The sequence below is a fragment of the Asparagus officinalis genome, chromosome 2, assembly GCF_001876935.1.
Source record: "Asparagus officinalis chromosome 2, Aspof.V1, whole genome shotgun sequence".
Classification (NCBI taxonomy): domain Eukaryota; kingdom Viridiplantae; phylum Streptophyta; class Magnoliopsida; order Asparagales; family Asparagaceae; genus Asparagus; species Asparagus officinalis.
Window position 1 is genome coordinate 9,113,290 of NC_033795.1, and position 26,008 is coordinate 9,139,297.

At 42.1% G+C, this 26,008-nt stretch overlaps 1 protein-coding gene and 1 pseudogene across 3 annotated transcripts; both read right to left on the reverse strand.

The window, feature by feature from the left end:
- The window catches only part of LOC109830166, a 7,593-nt pseudogene extending 5,805 nt beyond the window's left edge, over window positions 1–1,788 (reverse strand).
- LOC109830167 (la-related protein 6B-like) lies at window positions 3,072–26,008 on the reverse strand. Of its 3 annotated transcripts, none has more exons than XM_020397341.1 (10): window positions 25,682–26,008; window positions 25,487–25,612; window positions 20,695–20,776; window positions 14,270–14,391; window positions 13,998–14,069; window positions 13,819–13,901; window positions 13,647–13,734; window positions 3,819–3,866; window positions 3,653–3,715; window positions 3,072–3,511 (listed from the first exon to the last, which is right to left on the reverse strand). In XM_020397341.1, the coding sequence occupies exons 1-10, from the start codon at window positions 25,988–25,990 to the stop codon at window positions 3,362–3,364; spliced, it is 1,143 nt and encodes a 380-aa protein (XP_020252930.1). In that variant the 5' UTR covers window positions 25,991–26,008; the 3' UTR covers window positions 3,072–3,361. The 3 variants fall into 3 exon arrangements, 2 of the variants coding, with proteins under 2 accessions (XP_020252930.1, XP_020252931.1); XR_002244217.1 differs by having other exon boundaries at window positions 3,500–3,511; window positions 3,653–3,731; XM_020397342.1 differs by lacking the exons at window positions 3,072–3,511; window positions 3,653–3,715; window positions 3,819–3,866 and adding an exon at window positions 13,313–13,506.

Here is a 26,008-nt window from a genome sequence, read left to right on the forward strand (position 1 = left end):
AAGCGTGCTTCAGTTTGTATACAATATCTAGCGTCATGAAGGCTGTTGCTTTATTACTCACCTGGCTTTGCTTCTGACTTCCTTGACGGAAGTTGTACCTTCCTCTGCTTCCGAGACCTCTAATGAAGAATCGAAAGTGACTTCTTTTCTCTTTCTCATTTCTTCATGTGGTTTTACTAATAGGATTGTTTACATCCCATGCAGTACTATAAAAGGATTTAGTGATTTATTATCCTTACCTTTTTTGCTAAAATTTTGATTTCCTGATCCCAAAATGGAGATATCTTCCCATATTCTGTACGATTCGTGTGTGGATGTCATGTGATGTCAGTGGGTTTAAAAGAGAGATCCTAATATCTCATTACGCTGCGGAGAGAACTTTTACCATTATAGGTGTTTAACACACCAACAAGAATACAAATATTGATGACGGAGAGATACCTATGTTTAGACATCAGGGGAACTAGTGCTAGTAAAAAAAATTATGGGCATGGTAATAACAGACTACAAATATCACTTTTAATAGTATTTAGAAAAATACAATTATGTGAGTCCCGGTCAATGAAAAGAGGGCTCAAGCAGGTAGGAAATGTTAAGAGTATAAAGTTATAATCCTCAACACTCAACACTGAGCAGAGAACTTTACGGTAAATCTGCAGCTAATCCATACTAATTAATATTGGTTGTATGTCCTTAACTCTATGTTATGTGTTTTGTAAATTTGTAGCGATCATGATAAAGTCTGAAGATGATCCAGAGATGAGTTCAGGAAGGTGCACGCCGCCTGAACAGTGCTGCGTTTTCCTCACGACTCCCACAGACTGCCGTCTCTGTGCTGTTGTATGTCCCTGATCACTAATAGTAGGCACAATGCGGTTGCGTTCTCTTCATGGGACTTATATTACTATGAATAAAAAGACCTTGTTATGTAGGGCGTATGGTTTGTGATTGTAAGAATAATAAGAGTTTGGTGTACCTTTGTTTCACTTTGGATGTCAGTGTGCAATCTTTGTGATTACTATGTACTTGATTTGGTACCGATATTTGGTCACTTTGGATGTCAGTACAATCTTTGTGATTACTATGTACTTGATTGGGTACCGATATTTGGTGTTCATGGAGGTTTTTATTTGACATATATAGATGGGGGTTAACTATGGAAACAGTGGCGTCGATGCTTAGCTATCAATATAAAACGTAATGGAGGTATCATTGCGGCATGATTGATGATTCGGTGATATAATTTCATATTTCTACACAACAAAGAAGTGAAAATGAACAGGGCAGTACTCACATATTTTTTTCGGCTCCTTGCAGGAAACAGGGAACACTGTGGCACGGCACACCAACAGGCTGTAACACAAAACTCGATCAATCGTTCAAAGAAAAGTTATAGAAAAAACAAAGAGCACAGATCACACATCATATATGTAGAGAAATCAAAGACACTACTTAACTACGATCACTTACGTGTGATTAACAAACTGTTCTTGGGTGTGGAGTGCTCGGTTATGCTAGCCTTGTTGGCTTCAATAAATGCCAGATGAGAGGGACAGGGTTCAGGCAGCCGTGATGCCCATCGGATGAATGTGATCTTTTCAGCCATCACAATTTTGGTGTAGTGATAGGGAGGCCCCATAAGGCCTCTCCATCGGTGCGGGCATATCCAACCCTCACGAAAATTTCTGCTTAAACTCTGATTTTAAAGTATCAAATTATAACTCTATAGTCTATAGACCGTCGCCATGACTTTGGAGTTTTGTTGTAGTGAAACGGACCTTTAATGATCCCAGACATAAGCATAAACAGGGAAAAGTGTATCAGCATTCTTCGTGGTGGAATTGAAATTAGTGGACTAGTTGAAATACTTCTCCGTCGCACCCAATTTATTTTGTTTTATTTTTTTTAATAAAAAACGTTAGTCTATTACACCTGATTATTTATAGATTGTTGATTTTTGGCTTGAATCCAAAATGGGTGGGACCCATTTCAAATCTCTTTAAATCTCTGGGAGCAAAAGAATCAAAGAAGAGTCCGCAATTGTTGAAAACGTTGGAGAAGAGAAGTGATTGATTAGGAGGTCGTTGTCAAGATGTCGCTCTCACTTCTCTTCTGCTGGATTCTCACAATCTCTCACTCTCTCTTAAAACTCTCAGTGTGTGTTTACAACTATGAAAGAGAGCAAAACAAAAGAGAGTCCGCTCAAATTTTTGTATGTGGGTTGTATTGAGAGATTGAATATAGTGAAACTCCTTTCTTGCCGTGGACGTAGATCAATTTGATCGAACCACGTAAACATTGTGTGTTTGTGATCGTCTCTCTATTTTTTTGGTTTTGTGTTTGATTATCCCAACATAGATGTATATTGTGAACAATGAGGGAAATCTTTCTAACTAAAAGATGAACTAGAGAAGACTTAAAGCCAATACATCTGTTTCAGATCACAGATGATAATGGGTGACAGGGTGAAATTTCCAACACAATCTTTTAGCTTGGGGTCCTCCAGTCAAGACAGACAAGATATTCAACTGAAACCTCATGTTTACTCCCCAAGCTATATCAATTCAAAATAGAAAATCCAAATGAATCACATCTAATCGGGCGATTAGAAGTTGAATAAATAAAAATCACAAAGTTCATCCCTAAGCTTGTTCAGCTATGCCAGCCCCAAAACCACCACAGGAAAGGAATTAAAAGCCTAGTCCAGCTCCAACTCAAACCGTCTGGTTTGATAAAAATTAATGAACCTGGAACTTAACACGGTAAATGTTACTTATATCTGCCACAAATAAACTGTTAAATAACTCAAAACCAGGCCCCTATATGGAATATCATATAGGAAGGAGCCTCATCTTCCAGCTATCTAATTAATATATGCTCAGTCAGAGAAAGAAACAGAAATTTTAAGTCATTATTAAAAATAAACAAAAGAACGAAAGAAAGACAAGGGAAAATATAAAAGAGCATGTATCAGAAGATATCAGATTAGGTGTGCATCAGTGCACCTGCATGTATCGGAAGATCTCAGATTAGGATGTATCAGAAGATCTCAGAATTCATAGTATTTCTTTTCAAACTGTACAACTATACACCGTTGGCAAGTTCACAGTAGCTCCACCAATACAACTGTTTTGAGCCTTTACATGAAAATTCAAACCAACTGTTTAAGATGAAGTATATTTCGTAAAGGAAAAAGATAAATTTTCAATCATATGTACCTCGCCAATGTTGGATATTTCGTAAAGGAAAAAGATAAATTTTCAATCATATGTACCTCGCCAATGTTGGATCCCCTTTGTACAATTGGAGCTGAAGCTGTTGATTGTTTTATACTTGTAACCAAAGACCAGGTACAAAGAGATCACTCTGCAGGAATATCTGATGCCTCAGGAAGCAGTTCAGGATGTTCCACTTGCTCGAGATTTGGTTCGTCGGACATTGATACCTCCGTCTCTTTGTTACCATCAACTTCTTGTCTTTCCTTGCTTTCTTGTTCTGCCCCTTGTTTTAACTATATTCCAAGTTAATGTTTGTTCCAAAAAATTATTTAGAAGACTAGAACAATTCAAGAAGGAAAAGAGGAATGTTATACAATAACTGAGTAACAGAGTATATTCTCGCTGCATAATCAGAGAGATGAAATAATAAGTACCATGACATCCAGAAACAAACAAACTTTAATCCCACTTTCCGAGTTCTCATTGAGGTCAGCCACCTATTAATACATAAAACTAAATGCAGTAGTTAGAGTGTGAAAGCAAGGAGGATATAATTTCGTAAACAGTAATCTGGATGTATAATAGTAATAAGCACCATACCGCCTTTTGAGCACCTTCGGTAGTCTCATATTCCACAAATGCATGCAACTACAAGAGAAACAACAAACAGAAATAGACATTTATATATATGTACATACAATACATATACATGAACATGTATAAAACATAAATTCGTCCATGAGAAAATTAACATGTGACACCCCTTAAACAAATGGAACTATACTCATAAATTGAAACATCGTTGCTAAATAATCTCCATATGTCAAGGAATCTAAAAGAGATTGCATCTGCGCTATATAGAAAAGTTGTGTGACTATTAACTAATATGCTCATCTGGATTGAAATGCAGTCGGACACACTTTCCCCTGGTAGGTGCTTGGATGTCTGAGTACTGACCATGCTAACAAGGACAGAAAGCATATTTCTTTCAAAGAAAGTTAAGACAAAAGGACAGAAAGAGAAAACCAAGATAAAATAAGGGGGCATAAATTAATAATTAAAATGTGGAATATTTTGAAGTTACAAACACCTGCTTGATTCTACCAACTGTTAGAATTGGGGGTGGAAACAAACCTCCGCCGGCGACGAGGAGCTCCGATGAGCTCCGACGAGCTCGATGTCGACGCAGGCGTAGCCCAGGTGAGATTCGATGGTCGCAGGCGAGCTCGAGCTCTGCGTTTGGCGATGACGAGCTCTGCGTTTGGCGATGGCAAGCTCTGCGTTTGGCGATGGCGAGCTCTGTGTTGGGGGGGGGTTCCGACCCTGCGTTCGGGCTGCGAATTGGCGTCCAAGAGACGCTCGCGTTGGCTTGGTGGGGACGGTGCGCCAGCCTTTCATTTCGTCTATAAAACCTTCCCCTGTCGCTGGTTTTCAGTAAGCTTCCCCCTTCTCCGTTTCCTCTCTCTGGCGGCGGCGGCGCACTGCCCAAAATCGAGCAGCGATTGTGATAATTCCGGGTGAGGGGCATTAAGAGGAGGAGAGTCATTTAAAGGGTGATTAGTGGGGTTTCATTTATTCTCATGAGAATTTTGAGGGTATCCCTTTAAATTATAACACTGTGGTATGGTTAATTGAGAGATCTCATTTTGTCGCCTCTTTATATTATAATTTGTTCTTATTTAAAACATATTTGTGTGGCTCCCCGAGCGACGTAGGCAAAGTGCTGAAAACCTCGTTAAATCTGTGTACTCTCTATACTGCGTTTCTTTGCATTTAGGGTTTAGGCGTTAAATTCCAACAAACGGTTATAAGCGTGAAACATCCTAGAGAATGATTTCAACGTGGAGATGGCCCCCGAGATGAGGGAAAATAAGAACTTGGAAATAGACTTGAGAAATTTTGATGGACAGTTTTGGGATTCTGGAAAATAAGAATAGAGGATACTTGCTATCGAAAATCGTATCACCCACTATCGGGAAGAAAGCCGGATCTTATGAAGAAGAAAGAGTGAACCTTCCTAGATAGATTAAGCCCTCGGAGTTTTCAGATTGACGTTGACTCGCAATGTTGCCGTTCAACCATAGAAGGAAAACTAACGCAGAGAAGCCATCAGCCGCGAACAAAGTTTATTTGATGTGGCGATTATTCAATCTGAAAATGGCGGAAGGCGCGTCAGTAGCACAACACCTCAATGAACTTAATACGGTTACAACCCAATTGAGTTCAGTTGAGATTGAGTTTGATGATGAAGTTCGGGCGTTGATACTTTTGTCTTCCCTACCAGAGAGTTGGAACGCTACAGTCACGGCAGTGAGTAGCTCATCGGGAAAGAAAAAGTTGAAGTTCGGCGACGTTCGTGATTTGGTTCTCAGCGAGGAGATCCGACGGAGAGAGACGGGTGAAGCTACAACCTCTTCAGTATTGCATACAGAGTCAAGAGGTAGAAATTCAACCAGAGGAAACGGACGAGGAAAATCAAACTACAGAGGTAGATCAAATGACAGGAGGTCCAAATCAAGGAATCCAAGCAACAGCTCGAAGGCTATCGAGTGTTGGAATTATGGAAAGACCGGGCATTATAAGAATCAGTGCAAAAGTGCACAGAAGGAGAAGGAGGCGAAGGCAGAGGTGAATGTCACCTCCACCTCAGGAGGAGACGACGTATTGATATGCTCTTTGGAGAGCAAGGAGGAATCTTGGGTGTTAGATTCAGGAGCGTCGTTCCATGCTACCTCTCAGAAAGAATTCTTCGAGAAGTATACCCCCGGAAATCTTGGATACGTATATCTTGGTGATGATCAACCATGTGCTATTGTGGGCAAAGACGTGGTGAAAATTAAGTTGAACGGGTCTGTATGGGAGCTGAAGGATGTCAGGCATATTCCCGACCTGAGAAAGAATTTAATATCCGTAGGCCAGTTGGCTGGCGAAGGATATACCACGACCTTCCATGGAGATGATTGGAAGATCTCAAAGGGCGCAATGACAATTGCCCGAGGCAGAAAGACTGGTACCCTATATATGACAGCAGGTGCACGTTGTTTGATCTCAGTTGCAGCAGACAATGAGACTTCAAAGCTGTGGCACAAAAGACTCGGTCATATGAGTGAGAAAGGGATAAAAATCATGCATACAAAGGGAAAACTCCTAGGACTGCAGTCAGTGGAGATGGATATGTGTGAAGAATGCCTACTTGGAAAGCAGAAGAGAGTAAGCTTTCAGACAAGTGACAAAACCCCCAGGAAAGAGAAGCTAGAGCTCGTTCACTCATATGTTTGGGGACCAACAACCACCGCGTCCATTGGTGAAAAACACTACTTCGTGACTTTTATCGATGATCACTCTCGGAAAGTATGGGTCTACTTTTTGAGGCATAAGTCAGAAGTATTTGAGGCTTTCAGGAGATGGAAAGCTATGGTCGAGAATGAGACCGGTCTGAGAATAAAGAAGCTCAGGACCGATAATGACGGTGAATATGAAGACACCGGATTCAAGAAGTTCTGTTATGAGCACGGGATCAGAATGGAGAGAACCGTGCCCGGCACGCCTCAGCAAAATAGTGTAGCTAAGCGGATGAACCGAACGTTGACAGAGAGAGCCAGAAGCATTCGGGTACAGTCAGGCCTACCGAAGCAGTTCTGGGCAGAAGCGGTCAACACAGCAGCTTACTTGATCAACCGAGGTCCGTCGGTTCCATTGGAGCACAGAATACCAGAGGAGGTATGGTGCGGAAAGGAGGTAAGACTCACATCTTAAAGTTTTCGGTTGTGTAGCTTACGTGCATATTAGTGATCAAGGCAGGAATAAGCTTGATCCCAAGTCAAAGAAATGCACTTTCATCGGCTATGGTGAAGATGAGTTCGGCTACCGCATTTGGGACAACGAAAACAAGAAGGTGATCAGGAGCAGAGATGGTCTATAAAACCCCTCCCCCGTCGACCTAGGGTTTCAGTAGAGCTTCCCCCTTCTCCGATTTCTTCTCTGGCGGCGGCGGCGAACTGCCCAAAATCGCAGCAGCGATTTGTGATAAATCTCCGGTGTGAGGGGATTTAAGAGGAGAGAGAGATCATTAAAGAGGGTGTATTTATAGTGGGGTATTCATTTATTCTCAAGTGAGAATTGAAAGGGTTCATACCCTTTAATTATTAACACTGTGGCTACAGTGTTTAATTGAGAGATCTCATTTTTGATCTGCTCTTATAATTATAATTTTTTGTTTGATTAATAAGAAATTATCTGTGTGGCTCCCGAGGACGTAGGCAGTTGCTGAACCTCGTTAAATCTTGGTGTACTTTTCTCTATACTGCGTTTCTGTTGCATTAGGGGTTTAGGCGTTAAATTCCCAACAACTGGTATCAAAGCGTGAAACGATCTAGAGGAAGTCAGATTCAAGTGGGAGCCATGGCCGCAGATGAAGGGAAAATAAGACTTGAGAAATTTGATGGATCAGATTTTGGATTCTGGAAAATGCAACTATCGGGGAAGAAGCCGGATTCTATGAAGGAAGAAGAGTGGAACCTTCTAGATAGATAAGCCCTCGGAGTTATCAGATTGACGTTGACTCGCAATGTTGCGTTCAACATAGCGAAGGAGAAGACTACGGCAGGTCTTATGGCAGCACTCTCAAACATGTATGAGAAGCCATCAGCCGCGAACAAAGTTCATTTGATGCGGCGGTTATTCAATCTGAAAATGGCGGAAGGCGCGTCAGTAGCACAACACCTCAATGAACTCAACACGGTCACAACCCAATTGAGTTCTAGCACAACAACTCAATGAACTTAATACGGTTACAACCCAATTGAGTTCAGTTGAGATTGAGTTTGATGATGAAGTTCGGGCGTTGATACTTTTATCTTCCCTATCAGAGAGTTGGAACGCTACAGTCACAGCTGTGAGTAGCTCGTCAGGAAAGAAAAAGTTGAAGTTCGGCGACGTTCGTGATTTGGTTCTCAGCGAGGAGATCCGACGGAGAGAGACGGGTGAAGCTACAACCTCTTCAGTATTGCATACAGAGTCAAGAGGTAGAAATTCAACCAGAGGAAACGGACGAGGAAAATCAAACTACAGAGGTAGATCAAAGGACAGGAGGTCCAAATCAAGGAATCCAAGCAACAGCTCGAAGGCTATCGAGTGTTGGAATTGTGGAAAGACCGGGCATTACAAGAATCAGTGCAAGAGCGCACAGAAGGAGAAGGAAGCGAAGGCAGAGGTGAATGTCACTTCCACCTCAGGAGGAGACGACGCATTGATATGCTCTTTGGAGAGCAAGGAGGAATCTTGGGTGTTAGATTCAGGAGCGTCGTTCCATGCTACCTCTCAGAAAGAATTCTTCGAGAAGTATACCCCCGGAAATCTTGGATACGTATATCTTGGTGATGATCAACCATGTGCTATTGTGGGCAAAGGCGTAGTGAAAATTAAGTTGAACGGGTCAGTATGGGAGCTGAAGGATGTCAGGCATATTCCCGACCTGAGAAAGAATTTAATATCCGTAGGCCAGTTGGCTGGCGAAGGATACACCACAACCTTCCATGGAGATGATTGGAAGATCTCAAAGGGCGCAATGACAATTACCGGAGGCAAGAAGACTGGTACCCTGTATATGACAGCAGGTGCACATTGTTCGATCTCAGTTGCAGCTAGCAATGAGACCTCAAAGCTGTGGCACCAGAGACTCGGTCATATGAGTGAAAAGGGGATGAAAATCATGCACACAAAGGGAAAACTCCCAGGACTGCAGTCAGTGGAGATGGATATGTGTGAAGAATGTATACTTGGAAAGCAGAAGAGAGTCAGCTTTCAGACAAGTGGCAGAACCCCCAGGAAGCAGAAGCTAGAGCTCGTTCACTCAGATGTTTGGGGACCAACCACCACTGCGTCGATTGGTGGGAAACACTACTTCGTGACTTTTATCGATGATCACACTCGGAAAGTATGGGTCTACTTTCTGAAACATAAGTCAGAAGTGTTTGAGGCTTTCAGAAGATGGAAAGCCATGGTCGAGAATGAGACCGGTCTGAGAATAAAGAAGCTCAGGACCGACAATGGCGGTGAGTATGAAGACACCGGATTCAAGAAGTTCTGCTATGAGCACGGGATCAGAATGGAGAGAACCGTGCCCGGCACGCCTCAGCAAAATGGAGTAGCTGAGCGAATGAACCGAACGTTGACGGAGAGAGCCAGAAGCATTCGAGTACAGTCAGGCCTACCGAAGCAGTTCTGGGCAGAAGCGGTCAACACAGCAGCTTACTTGATCAACCGAGGTCCATCGGTTCCATTGGAGCACAGAATACCAGAGGAGGTATGGTGCGGAAAGGAGGTAAAACTCTCACATCTTAAAGTTTTCGGTTGTGTAGCTTACGTGCATATTAGTGATCAAGGCAGGAATAAGCTTGATCCCAAGTCAAAGAAATGCACTTTCATCGGCTATGGTGAAGATGAGTTCGGCTACCGCATTTGGGACAACGAAAACAAGAAGGTGATCCGGAGCAGAGATGTGATATTCAACGAGAAGGTGATGTACAAGGACATGCACAAGACAGATGACTCAGAGAGCGAGTCAATATTTGTAGATGCAGATGATGTCCCGAGTAACCTCTCGGAAGAACCCAATGCAGAGGGTCCTCAGCAAGAAGAGCCTGTTGGACAAGATGGTGCGCAGGAGCCCGACGCACCAGCTCCGATATTAAGAAGATCTTCTCGTCCTCCTGTACCCAACAGGAGATACATGAACTATCTGTTGTTGACAGATGGTGGGGAGCCTGAAAGCTTTGATGAAGCTTGTCAGTGTGGAGATGCGAGCAAGTGGGAGCTTGCAATGAAAGATGAGATGAAGTCTCTCATATCAAACCAGACGTGGGAACTAGCTGAGTTGCCCACGGGTAAGAAGGCACTCCACAACAAATGGGTGTACCGGGTGAAAGAGGAGCAGGATGGTTCCAGAAGATATAAAGCCCGGCTAGTTGTCAAAGGTTTCCAGCAGAAGGAAGGAATTGACTACACCGATATTTTCGCTCCCGTGGTGAAGCTAAATACTATCAGGACCGTGATGAGTATTGTAGCAATTGAAGATCTTCATCTCGAGCAGTTAGACGTGAAGACGGCGTTTCTTCACGGAGATCTAGAAGAGGAGATATACATGCACCAGCCAGAAGGTTTCTCAGAAGAAAAGAAGAAAAAGAACCTGGTGTGCAGACTCAAGAAGAGCTTGTATGGCCTGAAACAAGCCCCAAGACAGTGGTACAAGAAGTTTGACGGCTTCATGCACAAGGAAGGTTTCCAGAAGTGCAACGCCGACCACTGTTGCTACTTCAAAAGATATCAGTCCAGCTATATCATCCTACTGCTGTATGTTGATGATATGTTGGTTGCAGGAGCAGATATGGAGGATATCAAGAGTTTGAAGCAGCAGCTGTCAAAGGAGTTTGACATGAAGGACTTGGGTCCAGCGAAGAAGATCCTTGGAATGCAAATCACGAGAGATAAGAAGAGAGGTCTCTTGCAGTTATCTCAGACGGAGTACATCAACCGTGTTTTGCAGAGATTCAACATGGGCGACGCCAAGCCTGTGAGCACACCCTTGGCCAGTCATTTTCGCTTATCGAAGGATCAGTCTCCTCAGTCAGAAGAAGAGAAAGAGAGTATGGCTCAGGTACCTTACGCCTCAGCTATCGGAAGCTTGATGTACGCTATGGTCTGTACGAGACCAGACATTGGCCATACAGTGGGAGTGGTCAGCCGGTTTATGTCGAATCCAGGAAAAGCTCATTGGGAAGCGGTCAAGTGGATTCTGAGATATCTACGAGGCACCACACAGAAGTGTTTGCACTTTGGTAAGGGAGAGGTAGAAGTGCAAGGGTACGTAGATGCAGACTTCGGCGGCGAAGTTGATCACCGAAGAAGCACCACCGGCTATGTATTCACCGTTGGAACTACAGCTGTTAGTTGGATGTCACAGGTACAGAAGATCGTTACCCTATCCACTACAGAAGCTGAGTATGTTGCAGTGACTGAAGCCAGTAAAGAGATGATATGGCTTCAAGGTTTGTTGACAGAGCTGGGATTCAAACAGGAGAAGAATGTTTTGCACAGTGATAGCCAGAGTGCGATACACTTGGCGAAAAATTCAGCATTTCATTCTAGAACGAAGCATATTGCGCTTCGGTACCACTTCATCAGATCCCTGTTGGAAGATGACGTGTTGAAACTGGAAAAGATTCCAGGAAGTAAGAATCCAGCAGACATGTTAACAAAGACGGTGACAGTTCAGAAACTGGAGTTGTGCGCAACTTCAGTTGGCCTTCATGCATAGATGATGAGGGCGGAGCCACACAGGAGAGGAGCTTGATGAGATAGCCTGATTGACGGCGGTTTGATCTCCAAGTGGGAGATTGTTAGAAGTGGGTGGAAACAACCGTTCTCGCGCGGCGACGAGGAGCTCCGACGACTCACGACAGCTCGATGTCGGACGCAGGCGTAGCCCAGGTGAGAAGTCGATGGTCGCCGGCGGAGCTCAGCTCTGCGTTTGCGGATGGCGAGCTCTGGTTTGGGCGAGCTAAGCCGCGTTTGGCGATGGCGGAGCTCTGCGTTTGGGGGGTCCGACCTTGCGTTCGGGGCCTGCGTAACTTGGCGTCAAAGAAGGACCGTCTCGCGTGCTGGCGACAGCTGTCGCCAGCCTGTCATTTCCGTCTATAAAACCCCTCCCCCGTCGACCTAGGGTTTCAGTAGAGCTTCCCCCTTCTCCGATTTCTTCTCTGGCGGCGGCGGCGAACTGCCCAAAATCGCAGCAGCGATTTGTGATAAATCTCCGGTGTGAGGGGATTTAAGAGGAGAGAGAGATCATTAAAGAGGGTGTATTTATAGTGGGGTATTCATTTATTCTCAAGTGAGAATTGAAAGGGTTCATACCCTTTAATTATTAACACTGGAGCTACAGTGTTTAATTGAGAGATCTCATTTTTGATCTGCTCTTATAATTGTAATTTCTTGTTTGATTAATAAGAAATTATCTGTGTGGCTCCCGAGGACGTAGGCAGTTGCCGAACCTCGTTAAATCTTTGTGTACTTTTCTCTATACTGCGTTTCTGTTGTATTAGGGGTTTAGGCGTTAAATTCCCAACACCAACTAGCCATTAGTATTTGACAACGCGTCCCGCCCTTTTTTTCCGTTTTCCATTTGTTTTGAAGATTCCATAGAATAATTGAAATTCTTGCCACTGCAGAAAATCTTTCACGGTACATGGAAAAGGTGGCATCCAATCCAGATCCAGGTAACTGACAACCCTACATTAGTATTTTGTCTTTAAAAAACTTTCAGCTAGATATCTAAGGTAAGAATTGAGAAGCCCAATTTAGCTTGTAAATGCTATGATAAGGAGAATTTAAACACGAGAACTCGACAAACATTGCTATAGAGTATCTTACATTTTAGTGTATACTGAGTTTAGTCTTTTTGGTAGGGGACTCCTGTAACTAGTGAATAAAGAAATCCAGGACAACACTTGAGAGGATCAACTAAGGAAAGAAAGATTGAGCAGAAACCGGGCGCCTCTCTTTTCCAATTCTACTGAATTTGAGTAGGAATGAGATAGGATACACTCGCATAACAACTCAGGGTCAATATTCATTACGTATAATGTACTGTTAGTTAAGAGATTAACTCTGTTAGTTAACATATTCATTTATATAACTCAGTTATTCCTAATATATTGTTTATGGGTCACAGGACATCAGAATTCTATATATAAACATGTTTTATATTGTTAAACATGTTTTATATTATTGATAAAGGATGACATCTTGTAAGAGTACATTACATGAGGAAACTTTTCATGTGCATAAAATTTCATCCATAGAAAGATTAGACCAAGGTTTGAAATCTCAGTACAAGTCATGGTTGATTCCCCTTTTTTTATTATTGGCATATGGAGCTTCAGGGGTTTCAACATTTTCAAAACGGAAGTATCATCACATAGAATAGATTAGTTTAATCACAAGCTGAGCTTCACTGTTAATTCTTCTTTTTCCCAATACCAACACTGGAAAATAAACATTTTGATACTTTAAAATATCATATGCCCTCTTCTACTAGTCATTATGAGACAATATCAATGTATATTTGTCATTATTGGCCATTATCTACTGTGCCAATGGTTTCAATAGAATGTGACCAACATGCTTACAATCCGATATTATGTGGCTGACCCATACAAGTATCTGACTAATGCTTCAAACATTGGATCGAACTATAAGGGATCCCCCTTGTAATGCTAACTGAAATGCACACCTGGATCAATAAAATAACAACTAAGAGTTGAAATTCCACAAAAGAACTCAAAAAACTACGTAGAGAAGAGTTAACAGATCCCTCAAAATATTCAGAATGTTTGGGGCACAAATCAGCCGGATAGAAGAACAGTAACATACCTTACTTCGAAGGTGAATGCCTGGTTTTTCTGATATCTTAGCTATAACTGGATCTGTGGGTGGGTAGCAGGTACGAATGCTTTTCACTCTGAAACACGGTCATTTTAACCCTTAATAGTCACAGAAGAAACAAATTAAGAGGTAAAAGTATTGTCAGCACTATCTCCTGTACCTTCCAGCAGTGCAAAAAAATTTCATAAGATGCACATAACGAGCCATGGGGGGTGGGAAATCTTCAGCAACAATAATACGAGACTACAAGAAAGAACAAACATGTATCGCAGAGTCCCATATCGGGAGGATAAAAGTAGAGGATAACATAACACCCATATGAAGGGGAATGAATGTAACCTGCAATTCTTTCACGTATAAATCATTGATACCATGCTTCCTTCTAACCTTCTGTCCATTTTTACTAACAACCTATAAGTTAATAACATCAAAATTATGACAAAGATTGACATGATTAGAAGTTTATCATATGATAGCCAAATATAGCATGCCTGTCACTTTTAAAGGCACAGAACAAGACCCAGGGAGGAGAGACTGCGACAGCACAGAAGGAACAAGATGTATGATGAGAACGAAGTTCTCTGAACTCCAAAGCCAACAGAGATACTTACCAATTGTGATGATGACTGAAGAGCATAAGCAAGCAAATGTTTGGTGACTGAATTCTTGTTGTGAGAATATTTGGTGACTAAATCCCTGATCTTCTTAAACGACGCAACAACTGATATTGGCACTGCACAGAAAAAAGACATGTCAAAAGCCAGTATAGTCAACTTTATGATGTTATTATTATACTTTAAATGTCATCTCCGCTTTGAGGGGGTGTTTGGTTCAATTTCTACAAATTATAGGAAATGTTTTCCACCCAAAATATGATTTCCATGTATTTCTTAAAAAAAATTATAGGAAAAGTTTTGAGAAGTTAAAAAGTACCAATTGTCAGGCACCTACCATCACCGAAAGCAGCCTCACATTTTTGACAAGAGCACCCACCTTTTGACAATTGAAAAAGAAAACAAAATGGTGGAGCCTACTGCTACAGTAAAATATTAATATTTTATTGTGCATAGTATTTTTCCAAATCCTATAAATAGGCTCCAGATCCTTAAGGAAAATCTCATCCCAGAAATAACTTATATAGAAGAGTGAGAGAGAAAAAAAATAGAGAGAGTTTCTCCTTGAAAAGAGAGAGAGTTTGTAACTCCAGAGTTTTCTCCTCATAGTGAATTCTTCTATCTTTGCCCGTGGACGTAGGCAATCAAGTGCCGAACCACGTAAATCTGTGTGTCTAACATTTTATCTCTATGCGACCCTGCTCTATTGGGCCCCGGTTTTGTTCCAACAAGTGGTATCAGAGCCAACTTAGGGTACTTGTATATATCTACTTATCGTATGCTCTGTGGCTGCCACCAAAGGTGGATCCTCCACATCAGAAAATAAGTTAGGTTATCATTTACCCTTTGGAGGTGACGGGTACTATTCACGAGTACGATACTGTTCACAAATACGGTACTATTCATAAGTACGGTACTATTTACGGATACGGTTACTGTTCATAAATACAGTACTATTTACGTGAAATAGTAAGAAGTTACTGTTCATGGTAGAAGCAATGGCGGCGAAGTTCAAGATCGAGAAATTCGACGGGAGTAATTTCTCACTGTGGAAGTTGAAGATAAAGGCTATCTTGAGAAAAGATAATTGCCTGGCGGCCATCGGTGCAAGGCCGGACGACATCACAGATGATAAGAAGTGGAACGAGATGGACGAAAATGCTATTGCAAATCTCCATCTGGCATTAGCAGACGGGGTGCTGTCAAGCATAGAGGAAAAGAAGACAGCAAAGGAGATCTGGGATACTCTAACAAAGCTATATGAGGCGAAATCCATGCACAATAAAATCTTCTTAAAAAGGAGATTTTACACTCTAAGGATGACGGAATTTACATCGATGACCGACCACATCAACACCCTAAACACACTGTTCTCCCAACTCACAACGTTGGGATATACAGTTGGTGCGAATGAACGTGCAGAACTTCTACTTCAGAGTCTACCTAACTCGTATGATCAACTCATCATCAACCTGACGAACAACGTCCTCACGGACAATCTAGTCTTCGACGATGTTGCAGCCGCTGTTCTGGAGGAAGAAAATCGGCGCAAGAACAAGGAAGACAGGCAGACAAGTTCGCAGCAAGCGGAGGCCTTGTCGGTGACGAGAGGAAGATCAACGGAACGTGGCTCCAGTGGGAGTCATACCCATGGTAGATCCAAATCAAGAAGTAAGAAGAATATCAAATGCTACAACTGTGGCAAAAGAGGACACGTCAAATCGGAGTGTTGGCATAACAAGAAGAGTGGAGATAAAAAGTCTTCAGAGCCATCAACATCTCAAGGATGCGTTGTCAGCACGTCAGAGAATGGTGAAATTCTATTCAGTGAAGCAACCACTGTTGATGAAGGCAGAAAGAAGTTTGCTGATGTCTGGCTTCTAGATTCAGCAGCCTCTTGGCACATGACCTCTCGGAGAGATTGGTTTCACAAATATGAACCTATCTCAGGAGGATCTGTATTCATGGGGAATGATCATGCCTTGGAGATTTGCGGTATTGGTACTATCAAAATCAAAATGTTTGATGGTATAATACGCACCATTCAAGATGTGCGACATGTGAAGGGTTTGAAGAAGAATCTATTGTCTTTGGGACAATTAGATGAGCTCGGGTGCAAGACTCATATAGAAAATGGAGTCATGAAGATTATTAGAGGGGCGCTTGTGGTGATAAAAGGAGAAAAGATAGCTGCAAATCTGTACATGCTCAAGGGAGAGACTCTGCAGGAAGCTGATTCATGTGTGGCATCAACCAGCCGTGGAGAAGAACAAACCATGATGTGGCATCGTAAGCTAGGCCACATGTCAGAACGAGGCTTGAAGGTTCTCTCCGATCAGAAACTGCTTCTTGGACTTAATTCGGTAGCTCTTCCATTTTGCGAGCATTGTGTTACAAGCAAGCAGCATCGACTGAAGTTCGAGCATTGTGTTACAAGCAAGCAGCATCGACTGAAGTTCAACACATCGAGTTCTAGAAGCAAGGCTATTTTGGAACTGGTTCATTCTGATGTATCTAGAAGCAAGGCTATTTTGGAACTGGTTCATTCTGATGTATGGCAAGCACCAGTTACATCCTTAGGAGCAAAGTACTTTGTGTCCTTTATTGATGATTACTCCAGGAGATGTTGGATGTATCCTATCAAGAAGAAGGCGGATGTGTTCTCAGTCTTTAAAGCCTACAAAGCGCGGGTCGAGCTTAAATCTGAGAAGAAGATCAAGTGCTTAAGGTCAGATAATGGAGGAGAATACACAGACGGTGAATTCCTAGCATTCTGCAAGCATGAAGGCATCAAAAGACAATTCAGTACGGCTTATACTCCTCAACAAAATGGAGTGGCGGAGCGGATGAACAGAACTCTGTTGGAAAGAACAAGAGCTATGTTGGCTACTGCAAATCTGGAAAAAGTCTTTTGGGCGGAAGCAGTAAAAACCGCCTGTTATGTGGTGAATCGATCTCCATCAAGTGCAATACAATTGAAGACGCCGATGGAGATGTGGACTGGCAAGTCAGCTGATTATTCCAACCTCCATATATTTGGAAGTCCAGTGTACGTAATGTACAATACCCAAGAAATTACAAAGCTGGATTCAAAATCCAGAAAATACATATTCTTGGGGTATGCTGATGGAGTAAAGGGGTATCGCCTGTGGGATCCCACTGCCCGCAAGGTTATCATCAGCAGAGATGTTATCTTTGTAGAGAACCAACTACAAAGTGAAGAGAAAGAAAGCAGTTCGAGGAAGGACTCAGAGACTGTAGCTGTGCAGGTAGAAGATAATCTGAATTCTTCTGAAGTGACACCGGAGCATGATGTACAAGAACCAGTCGAGGCCGAGACTCCAGAAGTTCGAAGGTCAACTCGTGAGAGAAGACCACCGACTTAACACTCGGAGTATATTACGGAGAGTAATGTCGCATACTGTCTTCTAACAGAAGATGAAGAGCCATCAACTTTTCATGAAGCTATAAATGGCACAGATGCATCTTTGTGGATGGTAACAATGCAGGAAGAAATTGAAGCTCTCCATAAGAACAAGACTTGGAAACTTGTGTCACTGCCGCAAGGAAGAAAGACCATTGGAAACAAATGGGTCTAAAAGATCAAGCGAAATGGCGATGATCAAGTGAAGCGGTATCGTGCTAGATTGGTGGTAAAAGGATATGCTCAGAAAGAAGGTATTGATTTTAATGAAATATAGATTGGTGGTAAAAGGATATGCTCAGAAAGAAGGTATTGATTTTAATGAAATATTTTCTCCTGTAGTTCGACTAACAACAGTCCGAATTGTCCTGGCTATGAGCGTTATATTTGACCTACATCTAGAATAGCTAGATGTGAAAACAACATTTCTTCATAGAGATCTTGAAGAAAAAATTTACATGCTCCAACCAGAAGGTTTTGAAGAAAAAGGAAAAGAGAACTTGGTTTGCAGATTGAACAAATCTCTGTACGGTCTAAAGCAGGCGCCGAGGTGTTGGTACAAGAGATTTGATTCATTCATCATGAGCCTTGGATACAACAGACTTAATTCAGACCCTTGTGCATATTTCAAGAGGTTTGGTGAAAATAACTTTGTTATCTTATTGTTGTATGTTGACGACATGTTGGTTGCAGGCCCCAACAAAGATCGTATCAAAGAATTAAAGGCTCAGTTGGCTAGGGAATTTGAAATGAAGGATTTAGGATCTGCAAACAAGATTCTAGGGATGCAAATTTACCGAGACAGAGTTAATAGGAAGATTTGGCTTTCTCAAAAGAATTATTTAAAGAAAATCTTGCGGCGTTTTAACATGCAAGATTGTAAGTCAATTGCTACCCCACTTCCTGTTAATTTTAAGTTATCCTCCAGTATGAGTCCTAGCAGTGAAGAAGAGATGATGGAGATGTCTCGAGTACCGTATGCATCAGCAGTGGGAAGCTTAATGTTCGCGATGATTTGTACAAGACCAGACATTGCACAAGCAGTAGGAGTGGTTAGTCGATACATGGCGAATCCTGGTAAAGAGCATTGGAATGCTGTAAAGAGGGTTCTAAGATACATTCAAGGAACCTCAAATGTTGCATTATGTTATGGGGGATCTGATTTTATTGTCAGTGGATATGTTGATTCTGATTATGCAGGTGATCGTGATAATAGCAAATCCACCACAGGTTATGTGTTTGCACTTGCTGACGGAGCTGTAAGCTGGGTTTCAAAACTGCAGTCAGTTGTGGCTACTTCAACAACAGAAGCAGAATATGTAGCAGCTACACAAGCTAGTAAAGAAGCGATGTGGTTGAAGATGGTGCTGGAGGAACTCGGCTATGAACAAAAGAAGATTTCTCTATTTTGTGACAGTCAGAGTGCTTTGCATTTGGCAAGAAATCCAGCCTTTCATTCAAAGACCAAACACATTCGAGTTCAGTACCACTTTGTTCATGAGAAAGTGGAAGAAGGAACAGTGGATATGCAGAAAATTCACACCAAAGACAACCTAGCTGATTTTTGACAAAACCAGTTCAAACCGACAAATTTATTTGGTGTTGATCCTCGTGTGGCCTGACGGAGACGTAAGCAACATGAAGATGGCAAGATAGAAAGATGATGTGAAGATATGATTAATGCTCAATCAAATCTTCAAGTGGGAGATTGTCAGGCACCTACCATCATCGAAAGCAGCCTCACATTTTTGACAAGAGCACCCACCTTTTGACAATTGAAAAAGAAAACAAAATGGTGGAGCCTACTGCTATAGTAAAATATTAATATTTTATTGTGCATAGTATTTTTCCAAATCCTATAAATAGGCTCCAGATCCTTAAGGAAAAACTCATCCCAGAAACAACTTCTTATATAGAAGAGTGAGAGAGGAAAAAAAATAGAGAGAGTTTCTCCTTGAAAAGAGTGAGAGTTTGTAACTCCAGAGTTTTCTCCTCATAGTGAATTCTTCTATCCTTGCCCGTGGACGTAGGCAATTAGTGAATTCTTCTATCCTTGCCCGTGGACGTAGGCAATCAAGTGCCGAACCACGTAAATCTGTGTGTCCAACATTTTATCTCTACTTTTGCTCTACTATTGCTGCGATTCTGCTCTATTGGGCCCCGGGTTTGTCCCAACACCAATTTACTTGTTTTTTTTACTTTGCTTGTTTGGTTCAAAACAAGAAAATGGCCCATAACTTTATAAAAAATAGCAAGATTTCCTATAATTTGTAGAAATTGAACCAAACACCCCCTAAATTTCTAGAAAAGTATCAACTTTATAGAAAATTTTCAATGTGGTGTTAGATTTCTGGGTGATTTCTGTCCATTTTAAGAGGAAATTGATTTCTAAAAATTTTGATACTTTTTTACACTTTACAGAAAACATTTCTGTAATTTTTTTTTGAACCAAACACAGTTTACGGAAATCTATAGAAATTTTTTAATTACAGAATTACCATTGTCATACATTTTAAGAAAACTTTTCTATAAAATTGTGCAACCAAACACCCCCTAAAATTATTGTTCAATGTTTATTATAATTATATTGAGAAACCAGTTTTGAGATAACAATACAATGTCAGGGGAAGGTAGAAACATATAAACCAACTCTTTGCAACCAATTTATAAGCATCATAATATGCTTCACTGTCAATTTCGTCATAAGACCAGACTTCACTTGCAGGGTCGATAAGAATATGATAAAGAAATTTATCACACTAATCTAGTTCCAATGGTCTATTGGATTTGGCTAGAATTTTTTTTTTGTCTGTGTCATATGCAGGATACATGAACACGAATATTTGGAAATCAATAAATTAACAGATACATCAAAACCATCTAAAGTACACAAAGCATGAAAGTTTGAGGAACTCATGCAATATACCATAACTAAACGGGATAAAGCACATGGCGAAGATAGTGAATTGTTGAAAATTGGCTAACATCAGAGAATTACCAAATCCGTCACGATCTATATTGATGAATTTCCTCAATAGTTCTGTAGTAACAAGGTTGATATCACTGAAGTAGAATTCCACCTATCATTTCAAATCAAATTAAGCACAAAGTATTGGGAGCATATTGACCCATAATGATTGAATACAGACACATTTAACATTTAAAAACACCAAAAGGAAAACAAAACATTGACATTTCAAACCGAATATACAGGAAGCACAATGCATTAAGAGCATAAACATGTAAATATATCAAAACAGAAACAAAACAGTGGCATCAAGATGTTTACAATCATATATTCATAAACATAGTATTTTATGGTGATTAATGCATATCAAAATTTCAATGTAATTATTGTGAAATCCTCTTTATGGTCAATCAACTTGGTCTTGTGAATCGAGTACGGAGCTTTGGCCTCATGACTTGGTTAGTCTTCATTATCCTGATACTAGCCTAATACTTTGCTAGGGAGGATGTTTCTCACTTGCAACGTCAAACTCATCCTCTTTGATTTAGGACTTTCAGCCTACAAAATGAACTTCAAGAAATAAAACCAAGCATGACAAGTCCAACTACGCACCTCTAGACTACTCCCTGCATAACTGCTTAACCTCGTCCTTCACTCCAAAAGCTTTCAACACTTCCGTCTCAAATAACCGCTTACAGCATGTAATTTTAAAGAATTTAATCAACAGAAATGTCTCCAAGAATCGCCCAAGTTAATTTAAGAAGAGAGAGAGAGAAGAGAAGAGGGGACTTTATTGTGGGTATTAACACTGTAGCTACAGTGTTTATTTGAGAGATCTCAGTTTAGGGATCTGCTCTTGATTTGTAATTTCTTATTAGATTAAATAAGAAATTGACTGTGTGGCTCCCGAGGACGTAGGTAGTTGCCGAACCTCGTAAATCTTGGTGTATTTTTCTCTATACTGTGTTTCTGTTGCATTAGGGGTTTAGGCGTTAAATTCCCAACAACTGGTATCAGAGCGTGAAACGATCTAAAGGAAGTCAGATTCAAGTGGGAGCCATGGCCGCAGATGAGGGAAAGGTGAGAATAGAGAAGTTTGATGGATCAGATTTCGGATTCTGGAAAATACAGATAGAGGATTATTTGTATCAGAAAAATCTGTATCAACCACTCTCGGGGAAGAAGCCGGAGGGTATGAAGGAAGAAGATTGGAATCTTCTGGGCAGAAAAGCCCTCGGGGTTATTCGTTTGACGTTAACCCGTAATGTTGCTTTTAACATTGCAAAGGAAAAGACCACGGCGGGTCTTATGGCAGCACTCTCAAATATGTATGAGAAGCCATCAGCCTCAAATAAAGTCCATTTGATGAGGCGGTTGTTTAATCTGCGAATGGCGGAAGGTGCATCGGTAGCACATCATCTCAATGAACTCAATACAGTCACGACCCAATTGAGTTCAGTTGATATTGAGTTTGATGAGGAAGTTCGAGAGTTGATCCTTTTGTCTTCCCTACCAGAGAGTTGGAACGCTACAGTCACGGCAGTGAGTAGCTCGTCGGGAAAGAAAAAGTTGAAGTTCGACGACGTTCGTGATCTGGTTCTCAGTGAGGAGATCCGACGGAGAGAGTCGGGTGAAGCTACAACCTCTTCAGTATTACATACAGAGTCAAGAGGTAGAAGTTCAACCGGAGGAAATGGATCAGATGATAGGAGATCCAAATCCAAAAATCCCAACAGTTCGAAGGCTATCGAGTGTTGGAAATGCGGGAAAACCGAGCACTACAAGAATCAGTGCAGGAGTGCACGGGAGGAGTGGGAGGCAAATGCAGATGTGAACGTTGCTTCCACCTCAGGAGGAGATGATGCGCTGATATGCTTTTTGGAGAGCAAGGAGGACTCTTGGGTGTTGGACTCGGGAGCATCATTTCATGCTACTTCTCAGAAAGAATTCCTCGAGAAGTATATCCCCGGAAACCTTGGAAATGTATATCTTGGTGACGATCAAGCATGTGCCATTATTGGCAAAGGTGTAGTGAAGATTAAGCTGAATGGGTCAGTATGGGAGCTGAAGGATGTCAGGTATATTCCCGACCTGAAGAGGAACTTAATCTCAGTAAGACAGCTGGCTAGTGAAGGCTATACGACGACTTTCCATGGCGATGACTGGAGGATTTCGAAAGGCGCAATGACGATTGCCAGAGGCAGGAAGACCGGTACCATGTATATGACAACAGGTGCACGTTGTTCAATCTCAGTTACAGCAGGCAATTAGACTTCAAAGCTGTGGCACCAGAGACTCGGTCATATGAGTGAAAAGGGGATGAAGATTATGCACACAAAAGGAAAACTCCCAGGTTTACAATCAGTAGAGATTGATATGTGTGAAGAATGCCTAGTTGGAAAGCAGAAGAGAGTTAGCTTTCAGACAAGTAGCAGACCCCCCAGGAAGCAGAAGCTGGAGCTTGTTCACTCAGATGTTTGGGGACCAACAACCACCACGTCGATTGGTGGGAAACACTACTTCGTGACTTTTATTGATGATCACTCTCGGAAAGTGTGGGTCTACTTTCTGAAGAAAAAGTCAGAAGTGTTTGAGGCTTTCAGAAGATGGAAAGCCATGGTCGAGAATGAGACCGGTTTGAGGGTAAAGAAACTCAGAACAGACAATGGTGGTGAGTATGAAGACACCAGATTCAAGAAGTTCTGCTATGAGCACGGTATCAGAATGGAGAGGACCGTGCCCGGCACGCCTCAGCACAATGGTGTGGCTGAGCGCATGAATAGAACCTTGACAGAAAGAGCCAGAAGCATTCGGACGCAGTCAGGCCTACCAAAGCAGTTCTGGGCAGAAGCAGTCAACACAGCAGCTTACTTGATCAACCGAGGTCCATCGGTTCCATTGGAGCATAGAATACCAGAAGAGGTATGGTGCGAAAAGGAGGTAACCCTCTCACATCTCAGAGTTTTCGGTTGTGTAGCTTATGTGCATATAAGTGATCAAGGCAGGAATGAGCCTGATCCCAAGTCTAAGAAATGCACATTCATCGGGTATGGTGAAGACGAGTTCGGCTACCGTATTTGGGACAACGAAAACAAGAAGGTGATCAGGTACAGAGATGTGATATTCAACGAGAAGGTGATGTATAAGGACATGCACAAAACAGATGACGGTGACTCAGAAAGTGAGTCAATATTTGTAGATGCAGATGATGTCCCGGATAACCTCTCGGAAGAACCCAATGCAGAAGGTCCTCAGCCAGAAGAGACTGTTGGACAGAATGGTGCGCAGAAGCCCGACGCACCAGCTCCGATATTAAGGAGAAGTACTTCCTCCTGTGCCTAACAGCAGATACATGAATTATATGTTGCTGACAGATGGAGGAGAGTCTGAAAGCTTTGATGAAGCTTGTCAGAGTGGAGATGCGAGCAAGTGGGAGTTTGCTGCGAAAGAAGAGATGAAATCTCTGATCTCCAACCAGACATGGGAACTAGCTAAGTTGCTCATGGGGAAGAAGGCACGTCACAACAAGTGGGTGTATCGAGTGAAAAAGGAGTAGAATGGTTCCAGAAGATACAGAGCCCGACGAGTTGTCAAAGGATTTCAACAGATTATCCAAGGAAGAAAGGATCCAGCGAATATGTTGACAAAGGCAGCGACCTTTCAGAAACTGGAGTTGTGTGCAACTTCAGTTGGTCTTCATGCATAGATGATGAAGACGGAGCCACACAGGAGAGGAGCTTGATGGGATAGCCTGTTGTCGTCGGTTTGGTCTCCAAGTGGGAGATTGTTAGGTTGGAGGTGGATACCAACCTCCGACGACGGAGGAGCTTCGACGAGCTCCAGGATAACGCGATGGTGAGCTCGAGCAGTTGAGCTCAAAATTGGCGAACGCGACCCTCGTTTGGCGAACGCGATCCTCGACGTGTTGGCGGCTCGACCCCCGCGTTCAGAACTCCGACGTCCGCGTTCAGCACCCCCACGCTCGCGTTTTTTGGCCTCCCACACCCGCGTCCGAGCAACCGCTGGCGACAGGCTGTCGCCAGCCTGTCAATGCTTCGGCTATAAAAGCCAACCCCAACCCTAGGGTTTCGCTGCTCCTTCTCCCCGACTTTTCTCTGGCGGCGGTGAAAAACCCTCAAAACGCAGCAGCGTTCTTTCTCCTAAAATCGCAGCAGCGATTTTCCATTTAATCCCAGCTTTTCAACAGTGTTTTGAAAGGGGATTTAAGAAGAGAGAGAGAAGAGAAGAGGGGACTTTATTGTGGGTATTAACACTGTAGCTACAGTGTTTATTTGAGAGATCTCAGTTTAGGGATCTGCTCTTGATTTGTAATTTCTTATTAGATTAAATAAGAAATTGACTGTGTGGCTCCCGAGGACGTAGACAGTTGCCGAACCTTGTAAATCTTGGTGTATTTTTCTCTATACTGCGTTTCTGTTGCATTAGGGGTTTAGGCGTTAAATTCCCAACAGCTCCTAATGGTTCTTTTCTACAATAAGGATTCTAGAGAAACAACTCCTATCTGATGAAACTCAAAATTTCAAAAATCACCACACACTCTCTGTATCTTGACCAAAGGCACAATATATTTCCAAGACTATAATTTGTTCAACCAAGAATCTTTAATTCAAAGAACTTCAGCATCAAACTCCTACATAATTAATTAAGCGATTTATACTCAAAAGTAACTGCATTAGCTTATAGAAGCACAATTATCAGGAAAAAATAAGCCAATTTCAACACTAAAATCACTCGATCGACTACAATCTCAAGAATCTAAGCAAGTACCAAGGAAAATAACGAGTTAAAAAGTGATTTTTACCTGATTAACGATCTTCTTAGCGATTTCATCTGGGAGAAGTTTCACCTGACTCGAACCAGCCGATCTCTTCCCTCCTCTCCGATTTGATTCATTCGATATCTTGGATCCTCTCCGATCCGGTCCACTCTGAAATTAAGGTTAGAGTTAGGGTTAGGCTTAAGGTTATGGTTAGGGTTAAGGCGCAAGAATTTTAACCTGACTTGAATCGGCCGATAGCGGCGGTCCTCTCCAATTCGATCCTATCTGACACGAATCGACCAGCCAATTACTTGATCTCAAGCTCCAATTGAAGGCATTCTTATGATCTCGGGTCTCCGGAGATGGAGGAGGACGTGGCGGAAGCCCTGATCGCCGTCGGGGAACGACCAAAGAAGCATCGGGATTGAGGTTGATGGAGGCGGCGGCGGTTCTTGAGCTCGACGGATTGGATGATGGAGACGAAGGAACGTTTTGATCGCCAGAGATCGCTAGGGCTTTGGTTTTTTCGAGGATTTCTTGATCCATTTTGAGATATTTTATGGA

What these genes read in the sequence shown, in the direction of transcription:
- LOC109830167 (XM_020397341.1), bottom strand. Translation starts at nt 25,990, where the DNA reads ATGGATCAAGAAATCCTCGAAAAAACCAAAGCCCTAGCGATCTCTGGC. An exon ending in CTAAGAAGATCGTTAATCAG is followed by an intron (nt 20,777 to 25,486) that starts GTAAAAATCACT and finishes TTGAAATGATAG; the next exon opens with GTGGAATTCTACTTCAGTGA. An exon ending in TTTTTTTGCACTGCTGGAAG is followed by an intron (nt 13,735 to 13,818) that starts GTACAGGAGATA and finishes ACCGTGTTTCAG; the next exon opens with AGTGAAAAGCATTCGTACCT.